Raw genomic sequence first — 18,459 nt, 5'->3', positions numbered from 1 at the left:
GGTTGGCATTTAAATTACACTTGTTTATTTTTCTATGTGTAAGCACATGTGTGAGGCTCAGAGGACATCTTGCAGGAATGTGCTCCCTCCTTCTACAATATAGGTTCTGGGTATTAAACTGAGGCTGTCAGGCTTAGTGATAGGCACTTTTACCCAATAATGACCTAATCTTCATGGCTCTGATTTTTTCTTATATTGTCTCACTATAGAGCCCTGGTTGGCCTAAAACCCACTATATAACTAGATTAATCACAAGTCTCCAGACTCCTAGGCCTCCTAGTACAGGTATAAGCCACACACACCACCACAGACAACTCCAAAGCTGTATTTTATAAATAAAAATTTGTAAAAATCTTTTTGAATATGTAGTAATATGTAACTCTTAGTCACTATGTCTAGATACATTGTCTGTCTTGGGTGCTTTTGTTTTATGGTATTAAGAATAGAACTCTGGGCCTTGCACATGCCAGAATATTCCCAGCCTGTGGTGGGAGTTTTAAATGAAGTTTACTTTAAAAGGTAAATCAGGAGCCTGGGGAGATGACACAACAGTTAAAGCACTGGCTGCTCTTCCAGAGGACCTGGGTTCAAGTCCCAGCACCCACATGGCTGCTCACAACTGTCTATAAATCCAGTGCCAGAGGATCTGACACTCCTTTTGGCCTCCATGGGCAAGTCATCATGCAGACAAAATATCCATGGACATAAAAGAAATATAAATAAATTTGTAAAAAAAAAATAAGTATATTAGTGTTTTTTGAAGATTTATTTATTTATATTTATATGAATACACTGTAGTTGCTTTCAGACACACCAGAAGAGGGCATCAGATCCCATTACAGGTGGTTGTGAGCCACCCTGTGGTTGCTGAGAATTGAACTCAGGACCTCTGGAAGAGCAGTCAGTGCTCTTAACCACTGAGCCATCTCTCCAGCCCAAATTTAGTGTTTTAAAGGCAAGATTTTTATCCCGACTCCCAGAGACCTGTCATAATTGACCCTCTTACTAGCTAATTGCAAAATAACTACCTCTTTATATTTTCAAACATGCATCTGCTCCACTGGAGAGTCTCTGCAGGTCAGAGACCATCTAAACTTACTCAGAAAGCTATGATAGCTAAGTCTGTCTCCATAAAGTCCTATAAGAACAAATACTGTCTTGGTTTAATTGCTTCAAGGTAATTTAGAAAGACATATGGAAATACAAGGAGGAAATGTACACATTGAGGCTTTTCATAGTCTGCATGTAAGTATATATATTGTGAATTTAGTTTTGGGCCCCAATTTCTAAAATTGATGCTTCTGCTTGATGTAGTTTTGTTTTGTTAAATGTAACAAAACTGTTTGTCTGGTTTATTTTCTCTTCTGATGGCACGAAAGAAAGAAAGAGAGAGAGAGAGAGAGAGAGAGAGGGAAGGAAGGAAGGAAGGAAGGAAGGAAGGAAGGAAGGAAGGAAGGAAGGAAGGAAAAGACAGACAGACAGACAGGAAGGGAGGGAGGGAAGACAAACTTGAATAACTGAAAACATGACCTTGTTCCACCTGCAGAAGGAGCTGACAGGAGGTGTCTTCTCCTTTATTATGAAGCCGTTTTGATAAGACAGGAACACAGGAAACAGCATAGTGCCTGCCCTGCCACCATGATGAAACCAGTGGCCAAGGTGATTCACCAGAGATCAGTGTGAAATACGAAAGAATGCAGACATGGGATTGCACTGATATCTTATATGTTCCATTCTTTCTGTGTAATCATCATACTCACTAATTTTGGTCCCATAGCCTAGGGACATACAGTATTCTAGTATTCTACAAAATGCTTGAAGCCTGTGGGCAGGGGCCATGGTGACTAACACTGTGCGGAACACTTGACCCAGGGCTGTATGCGAAGGAGCTGAGTGGCACAGGCATAAATTACTGCAGCACAGCACTCTCAGCCTCTCGGATATAAAAGAATATTTTTGCATTTGGTTCCAGCAAACACCATTGTGCTATTCTGAAATCCCCAGCACAGAAATAAGACATCCGCTCTCAAGCAGAAAGCAAATCACTATTCAGCATTTCCTTCTGTTTCCTGCCAATTGGAGATAATTAAAACTTTTTTTTAAACCCTTTATTCTGCTTTGATTCTACTTCCTTCGCCAAAAATGGGGTGGGGGACCTTAGGAATTAAAATTTCGTGTATGATAACAACCCTTTATTTGTTATTAAAAGCCCCCTTTCATGGCTTAGCCTGTGACATTCTGCCTGTCTTTATTATCACAGGCCTCAGGATATCATCGTGTTTGTCATTGGAGGAGCCACCTATGAAGAGGCACTGACAGTCTACAACCTGAACCGCACCACTCCTGGGGTGAGGATCGTTCTGGGAGGAACAACAATACACAACACGAAAAGGTAAAAAAACGAAAACCAAAAACCCCTCGGTCCTGCAGTCCTCCCTGTCCTGGGGAATGCCGTTCAGATTCCCTGTGTCTGGGAGACTAATGACCAAACCGCTGTCCAGGACGCGCTCTGAGAAGGCAGCGCCTGAGGTGAGGAGCTGAGTTTGAGACATGTCCTTCCTGTACTGCTAGCAAGTCATGTGCTCTGTGCTCAGAGAAGAACCTCTGGTAACCAGACAGACACTTTGAAAGAAGCCAAACAAAAGCCCACGATTGGCCCTGAGTGTTTCTGTTGATTAGCCATGTTCGGTATGTACTTAGGGAGAAGAATACAAAGATAAGCTAGAGTCCATCCCAAGTGCTATTATCAGGAAATGCAGAAGAGAAGCAAGGAAGTAAGACTCTGGAGAGAGAGAAAACACTATGGATTCTTCAAGTGACTAAGGGAACGGGCAAGAGTTCACGAGGAAAAGTACACACAAGCAGAGCCCCACACAAAGCATGGATACATGACGGGAGAGCACGTTCTATCTAGAGCTAGCTCCACACAGGGCCCACTATCAAGAATGTGTGTAGCACAGTAAACAGTTTAATTAACACTGTAAGTATGGAAAACCTGGGGTGGGGCTGAGGAATTTTTATTTTTTTATATAAGAAAATTGAAAATATTGAAGTTTTTGATCAGGAAAATTACAGGAAATATATGTTGCTTCAGGAATATTGATGTGGCAGTGAGGGGTAGGGAGACTCCTAGACTAGAGAGATAGGTCAGACATTTGGATTCAGTGATTGGTCTGAGGGGTGTGTGCTGACACGTGCGGTTTGGGTAACTGTGAGTCATGAACAGGATTTACATGTCCTTTCATTACATACTATTTTGACTTATATATAATTTTGCCTTCATTATGGAAGTAATATGAACCTATTGTGAAGTGTTTTCTTTTTCATGTCAGAAAGTACATAGAGAAGGAAAAGCTCCACAGTTCAACCACTTAAATATGTTAGTATTGAATAGATCATTATTCTCTGTTGACAGATTTTTGAACAGCAGGACTGCCTGGGTTTCACCCCTAGCATTCCCTGAACTCTTCTTGTGAACTTGGACAAGTCACTTAGCCCCTTTGACAGTGTCCAGAACGTGCTGACACATATGTATTTGCAATGTATGTGAATTGCCGGGTAATGTCCTTGCCTTCTTTATAATTAGGGTATTCTTCTGCTTTTTCTTATTTGTTTTAAGAATATTAACCATTAATCTTATATTTCACAATCTTTTCCAGTATTTGATTTTCTTAAAAATGTATTTATTTATTTGTGAATGAGTGTTTTACCTACATGTATGCTTTGCATGTGTGTGCCTGTGAATCCCCTGGAACTGGTTAGGAATGGTTGTGAGCTGCCATGTGGGTTTTGAGAACTGAACCTAGGGCCTCTGCAAAGACAAATGCTCTTAACCACTGAGCCATCTCTCCAGCCCCAGAGGTTTCTCTTTATTTTCTTCAATATTCTAGGATAAAAACTGCATTGTTGTTGCTGTCATTTTCAGTTTTTTATGTAGTTAAGCTACCAGCGATTTCTGCCAATGTTACACTTAGAAAGTTCTCTCCCAGCCAAATATATAAATGCTAACATTTTTACTATTACTTTTAGGGCTCATATTTAAACTTGCATCTTAGTAGTCTATCAGAATTTCATTTGGTCTGAACTGTGTGGTGGTGATTTGTAGCTGCCCCACTTCAGATGCCAGCCTTCTCGTTTACCAGCTGCAAGTTAGGACCCACAACCCATTCTCTAGAACCACGTGCAGAAGTCAGGAAACCACTTTATTTACATTTACTAATTTGTTAAGAAGGTCACTCAGGAAATGTCAAGAAGGAATGCAGAGAGCAAGGTTTAGTGGACAGAATGAGGAGGCCTCACATGCCAGCCTGAGAGATGTTTGAACTTTCTCATTTAATGAAGTTCTCCGGGTTCCATTGTGTGGATATGACTGATTAAATCATTGGCCATTAGTGACTTAGACTCCAAACACTTTCCCCAAAGGTTGGGGCACGGGCTAAAAGTTCCAAGCTCTGACCATGGTTTGGTCTTTTCTGAATCCTGAAGCCCACAAGAGTAGCTTCATTGAAACAAAGGACACTCAGGAAATGCCGGGGTTTTAGGAGCTCTGTGCCAAGAGTGGGGACAAAGACATCTTTCTGTACTACCACATACACGCCATTACATATAGAAGAGTCATCTCAGTGAAATGTCACACTGAATATACCTCTGTAGCCAGTGTCCTCAGAAATGCCCCTTGTGTGCCTGCTTCCCACCCCCCTGGGCTGTCACTGCTGATGAGATTTCTGTTGCCATAAATTGATTTTTCCTAATCTTAAAAGATATTTGTTAGCCCAGTATGGTGGCCCATTTCTTTAATCATAGCACTTGGGAAGCAGAGGGAGGCAAATGTCTGTGAGTTCAAGGCCAGCCTGGTCTGCAAGTTCAAACCTAAAGGGCTACAGGGTGAGACCTAGTATCAAAAATGAAATAAAAAATTTTAAAAGAAGATAAATGAATAAATAAATTTAGAAACTAAACCTTTTAAGTCTTGAGAAACAAGCACTCTACCACCTAACCACACCACCCTCATAAAACTACACCCCACCCATAGAACTTGTCCCTCTTCTCCATCCAGTTTGTTTCTTTCATTCCAGTCTTCTCTTTGATACAATTTTATTTTTACCAAAGAACACCCTTCCAGCTGTCAGTCACCTTGATATCTGTAAAACTGTATTACTCCAGTCAGTTCAGAATTCTATGCTGAGGACTGGGGAGATGGCTCGGTTTAGAGTACTTGCTATTACTCTTCCAGAGGACCCAAGTTCAGATCCGAGAACCTACATTCGGTGACTCATAACTACCTACGACTCCAGCTCCAGGGAGTCTGACAACTTCTTGTGACCTCCAAGGTCTCACATACACAAATAAAAATAATCCTTTTAAAAACAGAAGGAAGGAGGAGGGATTCTTATAAAAATCATTTGGGACTAATGATTTCTGTTCAGTACTTAAAAGTCAATGAAATTATTTTCACTTGTTACTTCTAACAAATATTCTTTGAGGCTGGGTGTGGTGGCACACTCCTTTAATCCCAGCACTCCTGAGGCAGAGGCAGGTGGATTTCTGTGAGTTTGAGACCAGCCTGGTCTATATAGCTCATTTCAGGCCGGCTTGGACATCATAGATTTTCTGCCTCAAAACAAGCAAAAGTCTTTTCTGACAATAAGACTTTTGTTATTTTGTTTGTTATTTGAAGGCATTATTCTGATGTTTGATTGTTTGTTTATTTGTTTGAGAGAGACAGGGTTTCTCTGTGTAGCCCTGGCTGTTCTGGAACTCACTCTGTAGGCCATGCTGGCCTCAAACTCAGAGATCCCCTGTCTTTGGTGTGCCACACCACCACCCAGCTTCTTCTGGTTAATAACTATCTTTGTTATCTTTGATGTCCTAGTTTTAATATTCTGAATGTGAATATCAATTTATTTTTTTAAAGATTTATTTATTTATTTTATGTGAGTACACTGTCACTCTCTTCAGATGCACCAGAAGAGGGCATCAGATCCCATTACAGATGGTTGTGAGCCACCATGTGGTTGCTGGGAATTGAAGAGCAGTCAGTGCTCTTAACCTCTGAGCCATCTCTCCAGCCCTTTTTCTTTTTTTTTAATTTATTCTTAATAAATTGAGAGCCATTAATTTATAAAATTCTATGTTTGGCAAAATTTCTTGGAAAAGTCTTGTCACATTTTTTTCAAATGTTATCACCTTTCCTCTCCCTGTGGCCTCTCCTTCTGGAACTCCCATGAGATATATGTTGGACTCTCCTGTCTCTTAATCTCTCTTTTCTACTATCTGTTATCTCTGTGGGCTTTCTCCTGTATGAACTTTTCAGAGCAATATTCCAATTCAGGCATTCTCTCTCTAGCTCTGCAGACTGTATGTTTAGTGTCTCCATTGAACTTTAAATTTAGAATAATACCTGCTATACTTTAAGTTTTATTTGTTTCTTTTTCAAATTTGCCTTACTTTTGTTAATGCCCTCCTTTTTTGTCATGTTTTCAAGTTCTTTATTTCTTCCAAGTCCTATAATTTTTTTAAATTAAAATATAATTATATCACTTCTCTTTCTCACTCCAGTCCCTCCATGTCCCTTACATTAATGGCTCTCAAATTAATAGCCTCTTTTTATTTGATTACTATTATTGTGCGTGTGTGTGTGTGTGTGTGTGTGTATGAATGTATACATGTATACATTTAGCTGTGGGAATAAAGATAAGTTTTAGAATGCAGTTAGGAATTATGCTTGTAAGTATTTCTGTAATCTGAAGGACATGGAATAATGGCACTAGCTGATATTCAAACATCCTGGTTATCATTTGTGTACATAGAATTTTCAGTTTCATTTCTTAGTGAGGCCTCTACATCATGTGGAAGTCTCCACTCTAATCCCATTTCTCACTGAACCATATTTCCTGGTCATGCCCTTGTATAGTATTTATATATAAATATTACATTTTATAAATACATATATACTAACGCTTACCCTGTGATCTTAAGAATTCTGGTACAGCACCCATCCAGTAGTCTGTCTCTATTTATTTTTTGACTGATTGAATGAATGAATGAATGATTGAATGATTTATTGATTGATTGGTTGGTTGGTTGGTTGAAACAGAGCTCCCCATGTATCCCTGGCTGGCCTCAAACTCAGAAGTCCCCTTGCTTCTGCCTCCTGAATGCTGGAATTAAAGAGATGAGCCACAACCACCCTGTTTCTTCTTGCCTTTTAAACATTTACATATGTGCTTAAGCATGTTTGCAATTTTCTCTTGCCATTCTATGTGTTTTGTTGTAAGAGAACCTTTATATAATCCGCCTGAAATCCAGACACAGAAATGTCAGTGAGCTAACCATTAGGACTTGAGAGTTTGTGAAATGTTATATGTCATTCTCAGATTTTTACATGTTTCAAAAGGTAGCCTTACATCTGAAAATGATCAACTTGTAGTTTTATACCTAACTCAGTGGCTAATGAGTGCTTTTGTTATAGAAGTGACTTATACTATCACATTTTGTTCAAGTTTTCCCCCCTTACTAATGATAAAAAAATGATGACTTTTAATAATTATTAAGCATATACTGTGTGCTGAGGACAGTACTAAATATTGTACATGTATTCACTTAACCCTGGGGTATACCATCATCAGAGTGTTAATTAACAAGAGAAAGAGAAACAGACAGAGATTGAGCTTGGAAGGCAGAGCCCAATGTGCATCTCTTTCATTAGTATTAGGTCTGATCCTGTATCGTCCTCTAACGCTCACAGTCTAGAGTCAGAGGTTTTCTTAGTGCTTGCTGGCAGCCCTGATAGTGCTTTATCTTCTTGATCCAAACAAGTTCTCTCAAGCATATTTACTTTTACTTTTACTAGACAGTCTTTTGCTTTCAATGGCCTCTAACATCAGTGTTCAAAACAGTTAGTTGACCTGTAAACACTTCTGGAATCTATATTTTCTACTAAGTCTTCGTAGCCGTATGGTCTAAGAAAGTAGCATTTTCCCTTTAACTTGAAATATCAGAAGTGCAAAATTAAAAATCTACATCTCATTTTAAAAATAAGTAACATTACAAAGGGATATATGTGTGTGCACATCCTTATAAAATCTCACCACATGTAAATAAAAGTGCATATTTCCATGTTTGACTAGTTAATAGTACTTGGACTAAATTTTTACCTCACTGTCTTAAAAACAGGAAAGAAAACTAATTTTTTAAAATAAATTATTTGTCAAAGTCACTAAGCAAATGATCTTTTGTGTGAAATTTTAAAAAGCCCCAAAGTATGTCAGACACAGGTTTCATCTTGCAGATCAGGCCTGATCTGGAAGTGGCTAGAGTGGCTACTCTGTAACATTGGTACCACTCTCTCAGGATAGGCGTGTCCGGTCATTTTTGGCTGGGCCTTGCTGTGAAAATGATGGGAGGAACTTGAATGGGAAAGAGGGGATCTGGGACGAGTTGTGTGGGGGGTGAATATGATTAAAATACTTTGTAAAACATTCGCAAAGGACTAATAAGAGAAAAGAGACAGCCCTTAAAAAGTCTAGAGGTCCTGCAGCTGACTGTGGTGTTCTTGTCTGATAGTTAGCATGCTAAATGCTTACCCTGAAGCAGATGACTTAACAACAGAGGGTGATGAGTCTGGACAGGATTGTTTACTGGCTCCTGACCAATGAAGCTTTTCTGAAGAGGGACTTGCTATGACAATTGTCACACTGAGAGGGAAAAAATTAAGGTGTATAATTCATAAATGATCTAATATCAGATCAGTATAGTTTGCCTTTATAGATATATATAGCCTGCAGCCAATAAATAGTAAAATATAATACTAATAACAAGATATTACTGCTATCTCAAAAGGCTATTCATTACAAAGCCTTAAATAATTGGAAGTAATATAAAATTCATCTTTCAGTGGAAAGGGCCAATTTTCATGATGCGTATACACTACTTGAGGTATCACTAAGTGCTTAGGTAAATCCATTGCTCTTTTTCTTATTGTTTTGTTTCCAGTCAGTAAAATCCTGAATTCAAGCAATCCTCCTGCCTCAGCCTCCTGAATAACTAAGTGTACACCCCACTGACTTCCCACCTCTTAAACCCTTGAAATCCTAGAGGTGGAGTAAGTGCATGGCATTCAGGAGCTCTGGGGATGAGGAGGGCAGCCCCAGATGCTCAGTGGGAGAAAATGTTAGAGTCGGCTACTTGTGAGCTTGCAATTTCCACTTTAATATGAGGAGGATAAGTTGAGTAATTTGTTTCTGTAAATTGTTAGGTTCAATGCAGGGATTGTTGTTTTCCAGTATGTGATGCCTGAAGGGCTCAGCGACAGCAAGGCACTCCTGCTCGCGAGCTCTGCAGTCAGTATTATTTTGGGAAACTATGGAGATTAGAAAGCAGTCTACTTTTAGACATGTCATAATGAATGCCCTCCTGTTGTGCTTAGAGCTGTGTAAGCGATGGTATGGACTTCGTCACTGGAATCTGAAATAACGAGACAGGAAAGACAGATCCTGTGTCTTCTGAGTACAGGACTTTACAGACTGAGATACTTCTTGTGGAATTTCTGTGGACTCGGGTCACTTGCTTTCCCTGATCTTTGCAATCTTAAATAAAACCTGAGCCTACCACAGATTTATTCTGCAGCCGAATCTTAGAAGCAGCACTTACTACAACATGCATAAATCACCCATTTATGATGCGGAGGAAGTTACTTACTGTGCAGAATAAATGTGTCAAAATTGATCTGCTTTCCAAAAAACTACAGGCTCCTTTACCCTCCCCGTGGTAAATTTAGTAACTGTCTTCTGTAAATTGAAATTAAATCTTAGTTGTGAACAACACTGGCAAATGAAGAACAGAAATGTCGGGCATAGTGGCACACACCTGCAGCCCGAGCCTCTCAGGTGGCAGAGAGCTTCACAGAGAGTCCAGTCTGGGCTGCATACTGAGTTCCATTGCAGGAAAACAAGTCTTTCCTTCCTCCATAGGGCATTTCTGGAATTAACATTAAGTTTGGTGATGGGAGTCTTTTTTGGTTTTGTTTTGTAGTTTTTTGGGGACATGAGGACAGTGCAGAGAACTGAACCCAAACCTATATGTTCTACAGAATTATTATACCCTGTTCTGGATCTCTGCCCTTTGGTGATTTTTGTTGGTGGTTTGGTTTGAGTTTTGACATAGCACCTTGAGTTACATTTCTTCATTTTAAGCCAGGAGGTACCTGGGAGTGTATGCCCCAACCCCATTTTCTTTCTGAAACAGGGCCTGGGAGTCACTGTGTAGCCTGAGAATGATCCTGCCCCTGCCTCCCCAGTGCAGGGATGACAGACATATGCCATTGTGCCTGGCCTTTTCTGTTAGAACTTAAAGTATACAGTAGTTCAATTTAAAATTCAAGTTGCCATTTAAAGATGGGATTTAAGTGGACTTTGTGTCCTTTTTCATTTGTCTTTAGTTCTTCAGACAGAAGCCATTGGCTGTTTCTACCATGGCAACTTAGACACAAATAATCAGTAAGGAACCATATAAAAATAGGAGTTCATTAGCACTGCAGAATTAACAGAGACCCACTATATATTTTAACAAAAACTTTTTGTTTGATTGTGTATTTATTTTTTGTCTTTTTGAGGTAGGGTCTCACTCTAAGTTCCCTAAGTGACCTCAAATTTACAGCAATGCTCCTTCCTCACTTAGCCTCTCAGCTGATGGGATTACAGAAGTGTACCACTACAGCTGTGCACCCCTCTACCCAGTTAAGTGTCTCTTTCATAATCAACTTCCTTAACAACATGCTGTTTGTTTGTTGAGACAGGGTTTCTCTGTGTAGCTCTGGCTGTCCTAGAACTCGTTCTGTAGACCAGGCTGGCCTCAAACTCAGAGATTTGCCTGCTTCTGCCTCCTGTGTGCTGGGATTAAAGATATGCGTCACTACCCAGTACTGGTAGTATTTTTATAGCAAAACTCTGGCTATGATGCAGCAGGGCTTTGATGAGCAGGTCTTCCATTATTGCATAACAGGTTTCCTTAGGGCTTCTCTGATTAGGTGTAATTGTGATTGCCTTTGCTTAGATTTAAACACCAATTAGAACAGATGGTGGATATTTGCTGCTAGATATTATGGTAGTTTGAATAAGGGCCCCACAGGCTCATATATTTCAAAACTTGGTCCCCAGCTGGTGGAACTGTTTGGGAAGGATTAGGAAGCATAGCCTAATTAGGAAGTGAAGAAGATACAGTAAAATATATCTCATAATTATTAGATCCAGCAGTGGCCTGAGCCTGGGCAGCTTTCTGGCCCAGGTGTTGTCTGTAAGATCTGTGCAGGCTTACAGTGTTTAGACTTTTGCCTCCTTTGGTTGGGTTTTGGTTTTGTGGTTTTTTTGAAACAGGTTGTCTCTACATAGCCCTAGATGTCCTAGAGCTTGCCCTGTAGACAAGGCTGACCTTGAACTCACAGAGATCCACCTACCTCTGCCTCCTGAGCACTGGGATTAAAGGCATGCGTCACTACTGTCTGGTGCCTCTTGTCTTAGTAGTACTCTTCTTACAAGACTAACTCTCCATTTCTCCATTTAATCACATTAGCCTACTATGTCTTCAGGTGAGGGGGGGTGGAAATGCCACATTCCATTTCTATGAAGTATATATAACATGACTCATTGCCACCACAACTACCTTCACCAACATCTACACAGAGCAGTCATCAGCCATTTTACCTGAGTGTTAGGATAACTATCTATCACATGAGAATAATGTAAGCCAGTGGTTCATTCACTCAGATACTTAGTGATCAAGGGATATAAGGGAGACAAATAAACTCAGTAAGCTAATCCATTTCCTAGTAAATCAGAAAGTGATGTACACACTGTGAAGGTCCATATGTAATACAGGGTGAAAGGGGAGTCGATATTGCTTACAGACAGTGGGAATGGGTCACACTGTCCAATCTGGTGTCTGGAAAGTCTTGTTAACATGTGATTTGTGCAGAGACATAAAGGAGTCAGCCAAACTGATAGGGAAAGCAAGCATCCAGGGCACAAGAGCACCGTATCCTAGAACAGTCATGCAGTGCCGGGGAGTCCGGCAGGAGTGAGCATGAATATAAGGCTATACAATTAGACACCACAGGGAAGTTGATCCTGAAGGGCCATGCCGGGCACTATAAACACAGATTTTCACTACAAGTTAGAAAACAGGGTAGATTAGTTGGGGAGCGTGCTTGGTTTTATGTGTGTCTGTGTGCCACTTGTGGAGGGTACCAATGGCAGCCAGAGAGAGCAGTCTATCCTCTGGAGATGGATTACCGGGTGGTGTGGGGGGATGGAAACTGAACTCAGCTCCTCTGAGAGAACAGCAAGAGCTTTTAACCAATAAGCATCTCTCCAGCCTGAGTTATTGCTTTTATTATGTTTTTAATGGCACTGTTGAGATATAATTCACATATCACACAATTGACTCAAAGTGTATTGATACTAGAGTATGTTGTCTTCAGCATATTTACAGACATGTTGGAACTTCATCATAATCTAGAACACTTTCATCATTCCCAAAGAATCTCCTACTCTAGCCCTAAGCTATTTTCTACCAACACAGGTGTCTCTTCCCTAGGCAGTGGAATTATATGTTTTCTTTTCAGTAGCTTCTTTCCCTAGCATAATCTTCCAAGATCACCCATGTTGTATTAGCATACTTGGTTGTTCTTTAGGACTGGAAATTTTACTATATGCATGTACCACATTTTCCTGATATATGAATAGTTTCACTCTTTTGACTCCTATGAATAATGCTACTCAGAAGATTTCTGTATGAGCTTTTTGCATTGTGAGTTTAAGAAGAGTCATAACACCGGACTTATGATTTGAGTGTCATCTGAATTACCAAAGCTAATGTGGGGGGCAGGGAGCTGGAGGTACTGCTCTGTAGTTAGGAATGTTCCACTCTTATGAAAGACTCAAGCATCTTTAGAAGACCTTTTAGAAACTAACATGAACTAAAAGCATTATCCCTCAAATTAATATTTGCTTATTATAAAAATGCAGAATCCTAATGCAATGAACTTTAGTCAGGATTTATTCCCTGCAAAAAATTGGGTCTTCATTTTTTTATATTTCGGAAGAGCGTGATCCTTCCTTGCAAAAGAAGGAGAATCTTGGTTTGGACTTTAAGCTTTACTACCACTTCACAAGCAGTCAATACTAGAGTCATTGCTGGTAGCAACTGAGTTAGCTGTGTGAATCAAGAGACCAAGACCCTGATTGGTACGGACATAATTGTTCTCATGGAATGGAGTCCCCGTTTTCTCTAGACTCGGGATAGAATGAAGGGGACAGAGATGGGTGTGTTAGCCAGCTGGCCTGAGAAGCACTGCATGAATGTCAGCCTCCAGAATCGTCTGATCATGTCCTCTTAAGACTTAAGTGACAGCAAACCACCCTTTTCCTGCCAGATTCCCTTTGAAATCAGTAATAATCTTAACACATAGTGGGTTAAGTCCTCAGTAGCTATAAATCTACAAAGCAATTAAAGATCTCATTTTCCAATTCCCTTCCTCTAACTACCAAAGGCATGAAGTCTCAGCAGCAGATAAGCAGGCATTCCCCTCCCAGCAAGTCCTTCACCCATACTCAGTGTAGACCGTGAGTAAATCCAAATGAAAGTAAAAACCATTCTCAGGGAGGAAAACAGATACTGTACTCTTTCTTCCTTGAAATTGTCTCTTTACCCAAAACTTAAAACAAAACAAACAAAAATGCGTACTGGGGGACTGGCAAGAGTGTGTGGAGAGAGTGTCATGGTGTGTGGAGGCCAACTCACAGGCATCCATTTTCTTTCCACCACATGAGTTCCCAAAACTGAGCTCTCGCCATCCCTATACCCACTGAGCCATCTCACCAACCCGTGTAAAGGGTTTTGGGTTTTTGTTTTGTTTTGTGTAATTAGAATACGGATAGTGTCATGGAGACCATTCCACAGCAGGTTTACTTTGGGAAAGTAGAGAGTGCAGCAGTCTATGGCATGTCTCCATAGTCCAGTCTGGCCTTGAACCCACAGCTTTCCTCTTGCCTCTGCCTCCCAGATTGTAGGTATGAGCTTCCACTTCCAAGTCATACCTGGTTTTGTTAATTTTGTTATATTGAAAACATTTTCCTTTGATATCCGATATTCCTTACAATAATTCTAATTTAATTAAAATATAAAAGATATGTATTTAATCATTGTAATCAAGCATTTAGACTGTTTACATTTTAAAATACATAATACTAAACTAAATATTGTATATGTTAATAAATTCATGCCCCTAGGCTTGACTATTTTTAAATGTATTTGAGGCAGTTTCCAGTGTGGCTTGATTGGAAATGTTAATGTGCTTGACATTCTGGAAAGCAGCTGAGCACCCTGTACTCAACAAGTACAGACCAGCTTGACAGCTCATGGGGAATTTTGTCTTGTGGTTTGTGAAGCCCTGTGCAGATCAATCCTGAGTCTCAGACTGATAAAGTAGCTATCCAGCTACACTCAGTCACTCATCAAATAACACCCTTCAAATCTGACTTTTATCATCTATGAATTATGTCTCAGTTTTAACATTAAAAAGTGGGCTAGAGAGATACAGCCTGGGGTCTGCAAGGCCCTGGGCCAATCGCCAATACAACATGCAACAAAATTAAAATATGGAAAAGCAACATTCTGTAGTACCAGGTTGATACTTTTTCTTGATATACTCAGGATTTGTTTTCTCACCGTGTAGTCCAGTGTGGTTGAATGTCATATCCCATAATCACCTGATGTGACCTGGTTTTGTGGTGCACACTGCGAAAGACACTCTGTGGCAGTTTCTAAGGAGGACATTATAGGCCTGGAGAGACCACCCAGTGGTTAAGAATGAATACTACTCTACAGAGGACCCAAGTTCGGGGCCCAGCACCCACATCACATGGCTTATGACCACCTGTAACTCCTGCACAGGGAATCCAGCTTCCTCTCTTGCCCTCTGTGGGCACCTGATCTCAGAAGTATATAGCTACACACAGATGCATACATAACTTTAAAAATCAGAAAAGTAAATAATTTTTTAAAAGAGAGAATAACACTAAGGACTAAATTATAATGTTCACCTACCACATATTACACTACTTACACCTGTGCTGTCTAATCAGTGGTCCCCCAGCAGTAGCTAGTAGCTCTTGACTGGCTAGCTGGATTTGAAGTGCATTCCAAGTGTAAAAGACATTATGGATTTCAAAAAAAACACACATGAAAATTTAAAATATCTTATTAATAACTTAAGATGATTATGTACTAAAAGATAATCTTTAGGTACATGAATGAACTATTATAATTAAATTTCCCCTTTTAGGTTTTTTTTTTCCTTTATTTATTGGCTATTCTCTGTATTTACATTTTAAATGTTATCCCCCAGTCCCATCCCCCCTCAGCACCTTGGCATTCTCCTACACTGGGAAAATGAGCCTTCACTGGATCAAAGGCCTCTCCTCCCATTGATGCCAGAGAATGCTATCCTCTGCTACATCTGCAGCTGGAGCCATGGGTCTCCACATGTGTGCTCATTGGTTGGAGTTTTAGTCCCCAGGAGCTGTGGAAGGTTTGGCTGGTTGTTAATGTTGTTCTTCCCATGGGGTTGCAGACCCTTTTGGCTCCTTCAGTTCTTTCTCTAGCTCCTTCATTGGGGTCCCCGTGTTCAGTCCAGTGTTTAGCTGCAAGCATCCTCGTCTGTATCAGTATGACTCTGCCAGAGCCTCTGAGGAGGCATCCATATCTGGCTCCTGTCAGCATGCACTTCTTGGCATCTACAGTAGTGAATGGGTTTGGTGGCTGCATAGGGGGTGGATCCTCAGGTGAGGCCGTCTCTGGATGACCTTTTCTTCAATCCCTGCTCCAATATTTGTCCCTGTATTTCCTCCCATGAGTGTTTTGTTCTCCCTTCTAAGAAGGACTGAGGCATCTACATTCTGGCCTTCCTTCCTTTTTTTGAGCTTCATAAGGCCTGTGAATTGATTCATGGGTATTCAGAGCTTTTTGGTCTAGTATCGGCTTATTAGTGACTGCCCTTTTAGTTTTTTTTAATGACTACCAGAACATTTAAATTACCTACACATCTCACATTTAAGACTTCTAAATACTTTCAATTTGAGTTTTGTTCATTTTTGACTTTTGAGACAGTATCTCTCTACATACAGGCTGTCCTGAAACTCGCCGTGTAGACCAGGTTGGCCTCATATTTAGAGATCCGAGTTCCTCTGCCTCCCGAGTGCTAGAATTAAAGGCATGTGCCACCATGCCTGGCCCCATTCAACTCTGCTTAATTTCTATAACAAGCCAATGAGATCTAATTGCTCAGGTGAAGAATTCTCACCTGAGTACTCAATGAGGCAGTAAAACCCATAAACCCAATGGCAGAGCTGGAACTGAGTCCAGTGTCTGCCTGCCTGCCTACCTCCACATCTCTCTCTCTGTCTCTCTCTCTCTCTCTCTCTCTCTCTCTCTCTCTCTCTCTCTCTCTCTCTCTCTCTCTCTCTCTCTCTCTCTCTCTCTCCCTAGTGTGTATGTGCATGTACTGCAAAAGGAATACTATTTTGGGAAGATTTACCTGCTGTGCCTTCTCAGATCCTTTGCTTTCAAGTGGTACTTGTAAGGAAGGCAAGCCACACAGCCTTATACCCAGTGAGAAAATAACGTAAAACAGGGAAACAAAATCATTTAATTTGGAGGCTTTTGGTATTCTAAATAAAGTTTAAATCAAAATAATTAAATTGATAATTAGTGGCAACTGATGAAGTTTTAGGAGAAGCTGGGAAGACTTGAAGCCAGCAGTGGCTGCTGCATGTTGTCAGCAAGTGCGTTATAGACCTCTCACCTTAACAAGTAACACTAGAAACTTAGCCTTCTCCTGTAACCACGAGTTGGTTCAATCCCTGAATTATTTACAGAAAAATTAGGATACTATGACAGAATTTGCATGTCAAAGAGAAAGGAACCCATACACCACTCTCCTGCGCTAGCTCAGGATCCTTTTGAGAGCATCAGAACCATATTGGCTTTGTGAAGATTTTCTTTGTGCAAAGGTTTGTTTTCTTCCTGCCACTGACCAGCTTTTCCTTATGACTGTGAAGTTCTGTCTGTTATCGTGCTCTGTGCCTAACGGAAAGTAGGCACTCCAGAGGATGAAGTTGACTTTAACCAGGACTCAAGCCTCCTGACTCTGTATACACTAGAGTATCTCTAGACTAAAGACAACTTTTCATCACAAGAACAATATAGAATTCTTATAGGAAAAAATGATACAGTTAGGGCCTGGAGAGACAGCCCAGCAGTAAAAGCACTGTTGTTCTTGTAGGAACCCAGATTCAGCTCCTAAACCCACCTGACATTTCACAACCATCTAGAACTCCAGTTCCTAAGGATCCCTCCTCTGCCCTCTGCAAGCACTGCACACACATAAATAAATAAATAAATATCAGAATTTTAATAATAAACACAACTAGACCAAAGTAAGGTACTAAATAAAAGATCAAACTCCCCCAGTAAGTGTCTACCAGTGAGTGTGCACACCTTACCCCTGGCCTAGTACAGAGTCTCTGTCTACCAGTGAGTGTGCACACCTTACTCCTGGCCTAGTGCAGAGTCTCTTTACCAGTGAGTGTGCACACCTTACTCCTGGCCTAGTGCAGAGTCTCTTTACCAGTGAGTGTGCACACCTTACCCCTGACCTTTCTTTTTCCAATCTGGCTTTCTCTGCAGCCTGCCTTTCTGGACTTTCAGTTCTCCTGCCTCTGCCTCTTGAATGCTGGGATTAAAGGTGTGTGGTCCCACATAAGCAAATTTTATCTAAAGACCGTGTGCTTTCAGTAAAAACATGTTTGTCATTTTTATCCTTGGCACTGTATTCTGTTGTTTGATTAACCAGTCATCAGTTTTTCTTCACTGACAATATGTAGTATGCCCTTACTCTGGAGCTATCTATTTGACAACAAACACTAATACATACACACACATATGTATACATATATATTATTGAAAAAGTTTTTGAGTCAGGGTTTTACTGTATAGGTCTGTAGATCAAGCTGTCCTTGAACTCTCAGAGATCCACCTACCTCTGCCTCCTGAGTGCTGGGGTTAAAGACTGCATCACTATGGCCAGGCTTTGCTTTTTTTTTTTTTTTTTTGGATTCAGGATCTTATGGAGCCCATGCTGACATCCAAATTGCTATATACTTAAGAATGACCTTGAAGTGATCCTTCTGTTTCCCTTCCTGAGAGCTCAGAGATATCTTCCTGCTCTATGCAGTGCTGGAGATTGAGCCCAGGGCTCCATGTATGCTAAAGAAGGTACCTTGCTAACATTCTCAGTCCATGGCTGATAGACTTTGTAACTGCTCATCGTTAGAAGCAGCGTCGGACTATCTCTATGCACCCTTGTGCACTACATCCAGGATAGCAGCTGAGCAGGAATCACTG

The 18,459-nt window shown here is 40.6% G+C and overlaps 1 protein-coding gene across 3 annotated transcripts in view; it reads left to right on the top strand.

Moving 5' to 3' along the window:
• The window catches only part of VPS45 (vacuolar protein sorting 45 homolog), a 57,099-nt gene that overhangs the window by 34,094 nt on the left and 4,546 nt on the right, over positions 1 to 18,459 (top strand). For 2 of the 3 annotated variants that reach the window (XM_080916459.1, XM_080916461.1), the window contains exon 14: positions 2,261 to 2,392. In XM_080916459.1, coding sequence (XP_080772585.1) covers positions 2,261 to 2,392 — 132 coding nt within the window. Of the gene's footprint in view, positions 1 to 2,260; positions 2,393 to 3,415; positions 3,541 to 18,459 lie in introns of those variants that run through there. The other variant, XM_080916460.1, reaches the window with a different exon arrangement.

The sequence above is a fragment of the Micromys minutus genome, assembly GCF_963924665.1.
Source record: "Micromys minutus genome assembly, chromosome: 4".
Classification (NCBI taxonomy): Eukaryota; Metazoa; Chordata; class Mammalia; order Rodentia; family Muridae; genus Micromys; species Micromys minutus.
Note: the sequence above shows the minus strand (reverse complement) of the source record. Positions and strands in the feature narration are given on the sequence as shown.